At 40.7% G+C, this 6,104-nt stretch overlaps 1 protein-coding gene across 1 annotated transcript in view; it reads right to left on the bottom strand.

Annotated features, from left to right (window-relative positions):
* Positions 1 to 6,104, bottom strand: part of ppme1 (protein phosphatase methylesterase 1) — a 19,973-nt gene that overhangs the window by 7,734 nt on the left and 6,135 nt on the right. Inside the window, exons 3-13 of the mRNA XM_015379678.1 lie at positions 5,450 to 5,542; positions 5,246 to 5,303; positions 3,222 to 3,273; positions 2,908 to 3,062; positions 2,702 to 2,792; positions 1,085 to 1,150; positions 868 to 994; positions 653 to 782; positions 525 to 569; positions 387 to 451; positions 222 to 289 (exon numbers count right to left, since the gene is read on the bottom strand). Coding sequence (XP_015235164.1) covers positions 222 to 289; positions 387 to 451; positions 525 to 569; positions 653 to 782; positions 868 to 994; positions 1,085 to 1,150; positions 2,702 to 2,792; positions 2,908 to 3,062; positions 3,222 to 3,273; positions 5,246 to 5,303; positions 5,450 to 5,542 — 950 coding nt within the window. The remainder of the gene's footprint in view (positions 1 to 221; positions 290 to 386; positions 452 to 524; positions 570 to 652; positions 783 to 867; positions 995 to 1,084; positions 1,151 to 2,701; positions 2,793 to 2,907; positions 3,063 to 3,221; positions 3,274 to 5,245; positions 5,304 to 5,449; positions 5,543 to 6,104) is intronic.

The following is a 6,104-nucleotide window of genomic DNA, read 5'->3' as shown; positions in this document are numbered from 1 at the left end:
TTTTTTTTTTTACTCAGTCAGATACAGGAACTGGATGATTTAGTTTACTCAAACTGCTTCTTCAATCACTATCTGGAGATTCACTCTCAGACGAGTTCATATTTCTCATGCTAAATGGAGCATGTTAAACTTAATATCAATTTAATTAATTTATAGGAAAAAATGTTTGATTTATAATTAACCTGTTCTGTTGTATTCTTCACAAAACTACAAACACTTACCACAGATATCCTTCCTTAAACTCGGTGAATTTGTGTCGGACCATGAACGCTGCCAGAGCATCTGCTACCTGCCAAACGGAAACAAATAATGTGAATTTGGAGCAAACAAAACCAGAGTAAGAAGCTTTTGTTTTTCTGAGGATTATCAAATTGGTCAAGTCTTACTTTCTCAGGTGCGTCCTCGTGAACAGCGTGGCCACACTGAGGGAGGACCTGCATCTGAAACTTCCCTGTGGAAAATCCCCTTTACATTTAGTCCAATTCAACCGAAGATAGAGGAAGCTCTTTAATAATGCTTCTTACCTTGCATCTGTCCGATGGTGAGGTCTTTGTCCAGCCGGTCCACTCCTGTATGAAGAGACAAACCAGGTGTGTTTTTGCAGAAAGTGAACAGACCTGGGAATAAGTGGTAAAAGCTAAAGAGAACAAACCTGCGAGGAGAAGCAGCTTTGGCACAGAGCAGCTGAGAAAAAGGGCCGACAGACCTCGGAACCAGCCGTCCCAGTATTTCTCAGTCTTTGACAGCTCCACTCGCCAGGTGTAGAAGCTTTCCTTTTTCACCTGCAGCCAAGAAAGGAACATTTAGCAGTTTTCCACCAAACTAAACGATTTGCTGAAAAAGAAAAAGCTCCAGGAGAGACTGAACCTCTTGGTCGTCCTCTTTCATCCGCTTTTTATTCGACTCCTCAGCTCCTTCCTCTTCCTCCTCTTCCTCTATGATGCCCTCACCGATACTGTTAGAGACACTTGGATCGCAGGCAGACTCCTCACTTCTGTTTGAGGACAGATGGAGGGAAAACGATCTTTGGAAACATGCTTAGATTGTGAATGTTGGGAAACACCAAAACCAGCTGGATACCTACTTTTTAACTTGGCCTCCCATGGAAACTCGAGCAGATTCGACGTTTCTAATCTGGCCGCTTTTCACACTGAAAAAAGGTGAAGGACAGCCTTAGGGAACATTTAGGCAGCGACAGCCATCTTTTTTCCCCCACCAGCGACAGAAGCAGCGTCCCCTGCTGCCATAGAGTTTATTAGCACATCAATTTTCCAAATCAGAGCAAAACCACGTCCTGGATTTGCCTTCATACACAGAGACCGTCTGCAGACTCTTTCTGTGATGCACATTGAGATAATAAAAAATCGGTTGGTGTGTGATGTGCTGCGTTTTGTTGTGGCCTGAGAACAAACTACGCTGTGGTTTATAGGGGAGGGTACTGGACGTTGTTGCCGTTATGGTACTGACCGAAATGCATCGGTCTTACAGAGCATCAATCATGCCTCTTCTTTCAGCTTCAAGTTTCCACCTATAAAGATAGAAACACCAATACTGCGCCATGCAATACATGCAAAAGACATTGTTCCTAAGGCAGGCAACACCGGTAACTTGATGAAGCACCTAATAGTGCACAATTAGGTGCACAAAATCTCAAAATCGTGCTCAAAATCGACACCACTGGACTCGTCTTCAACAGGCAAGTTCACGTTTGTTAGCAGTACTGCGACTTTTTATGTTCCTGTATTTGTATTTTGTATTTTCATCTTTCTTTTTATTTTATTTTTTTTTGTAAAGTGACCTTGAGTGTCCAGAAAGGCGCTGTTAAATAAAATTTATTATTATTATTATTATTAATAGTGGGTTCACACAGCAGGCGGTGAACGCCGTGATTTCTGCGAGCACTGCAAGTAGTTTCACATTTTAGATGTGAAAAAAAACTCAAGCAAAATAGACTGAATGGTTATTGCCTCTAAATGCAGGTATGGGCATTTAAAATGGTCATTTAGAATAAGAATAACAAAAGAAAATATGTGCTGCTTTTGTTTCAGAGATATGAGAGATAATTTTTTTAGGTCAACCAGAGGAGAAAATCTATTTCTGGAAAAGCCCCAGAAGCTCTGAAAAAAAGATCCACTTTTGGTTCATCCAGAGCAGCTCTAATTCGGCAGGAGTTATTTGTAAATCTCCCCCTCAGAAAGCACCGATGCTGGGCGGTCGGCAGTGACGGACCGGGTTCTGTGCTCTGAGGGAGGATGATGGACAGTCCTTCTAGGACAAAATTAAAACAGCTTTATAGAGCAATCCACATGTCTACCTTTGTTAATATTATTTTCTCAGTTTTAAGTGAAAAAGGCTTTGCCTAAAACCATTCCCTAATTGGCTGCTGTGCTGTGATCATCAAGAAAAGTTCACTTTGTTTCACCTTCAGTGATCACCGCTCCTCTCTCTCTATGCGGTTCTGCTGTCTAACACCTCGGCTCTATCTAGTAGCACGAGGTGAGGGAGCAGCAGTGCACACAATCATCGCCTGGAGTTCACGGCTTCACCACGTGGTTTGTACAGGGATTCTAAGTGAACACCGCTTCCGCTCTGAATGCACCATTAGTCAGACCTTCATGTTTTTCCATATCTGCTTAGAACTGTAGAGCAAACAGAAGAGCTAACGCCGACCAACGGGTCGATCCAATTGTTTATGGCATACCTCCACTCAATGGCGTTCTCCAGAGACTTGAACGTCTTTGGTCGACTCCTGAGGAAATTCTGCATGCTGTTCAAAGCATCCATTGCTGTGCCTGTATAACATAAAACACATCCTTATTTACCTATAACCTCATTAATTTCCTTATAGCTGTAAGGAGGATTTAAACTACAATTTTTTTCAGTAGAAAGCCTTGAAAAGCAGTTTACCTTCAACCACATCGATGACACAGAGACCCAGCAGGGACGGCACATGGTTGGCACTGGCTGTATGGACTGCGATGGCTCCGCCCATACTGTGTCCGATCATCATGATGGGAGGGGGGCTCTCTCCGTACAGAGCCTCTACTACTTTACCAACATCCCTTTATAGACAGAAAAACTGCTGTTAAAAAACAGTTTGGAGAAGAAATAAAAAAGACCAGCATGCTATGATTAATGTCTGGAGCCTCATATCTGCTGGGATCCTTAATGATTTTCTGTTACTGGTACACAGATTACATTTTCTCCACATTGCTCCTTACTTTGCCATGGTGTCTGCTGACAGATCCTCAGGATTTCTAACTTTGGTGTCTCCTGCACACAGAAACATGTTGTTGTATATCAATTTCACATTAAAGCAACAACACACATGAGGTTTTATTCACCGTTCAGAAGAGAGAAAAGGTTTTTAATCCAGGAGTATAACCAAGAAACAAGCAGACATGTTTCTGCAGCAGCTTAGACACGTCTCGGTGTGCAAACAGTCATCCAATGCCAACTAATTTAGAAACTACAACTAAGCTGAAGTTGTTTCCTGATCTTAGAGGTATAGTGGAGGATGCTCTTTTATTTTCGGGTGGATCATCTACATAAGTGGTCCTTCTAGTTGTCAATAATTCTGCTGATAAGGCCGTCCTTTGTGCTAGTCTCCATTTTCACTTACTGGTGGTGAGTCTGACATAGTGGAAAAATTACTAATCTTCTTTTGGAAAGTAAGCTTGAATGAGCGATGAGAACAGCAACTTTAATAGGCGTTCCCTCTCAGGAGCAGGTTTTTTTTTTTGTTTTTTTAAGTGAAGAGGGCGGGTCTTATAGAATATTTGCGAAAATCCTCCACTATCCTTTAAGGAGCGTAGGGTAAGAGTGACCAGCAATGATCCGATCATTCCTTATATTCCTAATAAAGCACTTCGCTCTCAAATTTTACTAGTGCTTCCTAGAATTTCTAAAAGTAGAAAAGGAGGCAGATCTTTTATACTGCAAAAAAACTGAAATCTAAATAGGTAATTTTTTCTTAAAATTAGTCCTTTTTTTTCTTGAATTGAGGAGGCAAGGGAGACAGTTTGCCAATGGAACAAGACAATTTAAATTTAAGAGAAGAAAAAACTATTTTATCATCTTATTTCAAGTGAGTTTTGTCCAATTATCTTATTTAAAGAGTAAATAGACTCATATCATTGGCAAATCATCTTATTTACCTGCTCAAATTAAGGGTAAATACACTTAAATGTTGAGACTTTCCTTTTTGATGAAGTTTATAATGCAATTTGGGTTTTAAGGTGGAAAGTGATTTTAAACTGGAGCAGTTGTCAGAACTAAAACCTTTACTTCATGGCAGCTGTTTGAAACTGTTATTCCTTTTTTTTCATCTCTTACTGTAATGGACTCTATGCTGGTGTCAGTCTTTGCTGTCTCGCCTGCAGCTGGTGCAAAATGCCGCTGCTCGTCTTTTACTGGTACTCCAAAGTATGATCACGTCACTGCTGTCCTGGCCTCCCTCCACTGGCTGCCTGTGCATTTCAGAGATGATTTTAAAATTCTTATCTTTGTTTTTAATTGCTTAAATAACCTTGCTCCATCTTTCCTATCTGAGCTTCTTCCTCTCTACTTGCCTCCTCGGTCCCTCAGGTCAGCAGCTCCTGCAGGTACTGAGGTTTCAGGGGAAGCTCAGAGGGGCCAGATCCTTCTCTATCGCTGCTCCTCCTTTATGGAACAGCCTCCTTCACGGCCAAGTTTTAAAACACAACATGAAACTTACTTTAAGTCATTGACTTTTTTATCACTGGCAGGAATTAGTTGTTGTGTCCTTGTTTATTTAGCTTACGAAAAATTTTCATTATTGCCTTATTTTATATTTTTATCATTTAAATTTTTTTTTTTAAATTTTATTGTTTTTAGCCATAATCAGCACTTTGTTTTTAGATGTAGCTGTTTTATAGCGGTATATAAGTAAAGATGATGAACTTTTCATCTGCTGTAGCTGGGTTTCAATAGATGGAAAACTTTGAACCAATCCGTCTAGTTTCAGTAAACTGTCAGTAAAGAATATGAGAACTGGTGCTGAATAAATAACCTGAACTGAATTAACGTCACAAATAGTGAATCCTTCTTTACACGGACTGTTCTGGTATAGATTTCCTCTCTGTTACGAAACAATCAGGAATTAAAGATAAGGACTGAAAAGCTATAAAGATTACTAAATACTTAACATATATTCATGTTTAAAGTGAAAAAAAAATCTATTTCACTTTTCAAAACAATCGTCGGAGAAGTAAACTCCAACTACCGTGAGCTCGCAGATCCATGGCCACCACCCTGCAGTGGATCCTGCTGCATATGACAGCCTGTAGAGACACAAAAGTGTAGTGTAGAGACACATAAATAGACTAATAGAAAACGTGTTAAAACAAGGAATGCTCTTTACTCCACAACACCCTGGCCTGTATTCAAACATGCTGCCTAAAAAGGCTAGAGTGATAACCAGACTCACGGTGAACACGGCCCAGGACAGCGCAGAGTGGCCGCCTCCGTGGAGCAGCAACAGCACAGGACCACTGGAGCCACTGCAGTAAAGTCGGAAAATGTTCTAGGCAGTCAAGGAAAAAAACAAACACAGGCAGGGAAGTTTCCTGGAGTGGATGTTTTTCTGTTATTCAGTACTAAACACAAAGAACAGCCTCTCTCTGCAGACTTTCACCTTCTGTCATTCAGGTTATACGTTATGCTCATTGGTTAGAGAAGAGAAAAAGGTTTATGTGGTCCGTTCTGGAAAACTTCTGCTGGAAAACCAATCATTATTTTCCTTTTTATAAACTAAATATAATATCTAAACAATTGTAACCGACTAGAAACTAAGGCTAGGTTGACACAGCAGTTCTTGGTGCCCAATCCGTCCTTTTTGGCGTGTTTATACGGCCGCTATCAGCTTATCACTCCGAACGGTTCAGGACATCAAAGCAACCTGCACTCGCAGAAGAAGGTAGACGTCACCCAGCAACGCACTGTTTACAGAGCAAGGGGAGCTGACTGCATCATGCCCACCTCATTAATAATAATTAGTGCTGTCAAAATTATCGCATTATTATCGCGTTAACGCGAGGCCATTTTAACGGCAATAATTTTTTTAACGTGAGATTAACGCTATG

This window comes from Cyprinodon variegatus, unplaced genomic scaffold (assembly GCF_000732505.1).
Source record: "Cyprinodon variegatus isolate N-32 unplaced genomic scaffold, C_variegatus-1.0 Scaffold198, whole genome shotgun sequence".
NCBI lineage: Eukaryota > Metazoa > Chordata > Actinopteri > Cyprinodontiformes > Cyprinodontidae > Cyprinodon > Cyprinodon variegatus.
The sequence above is the reverse complement of the archived record's forward strand: the minus strand, read 5'-3'. Positions and strand labels throughout refer to the sequence as shown.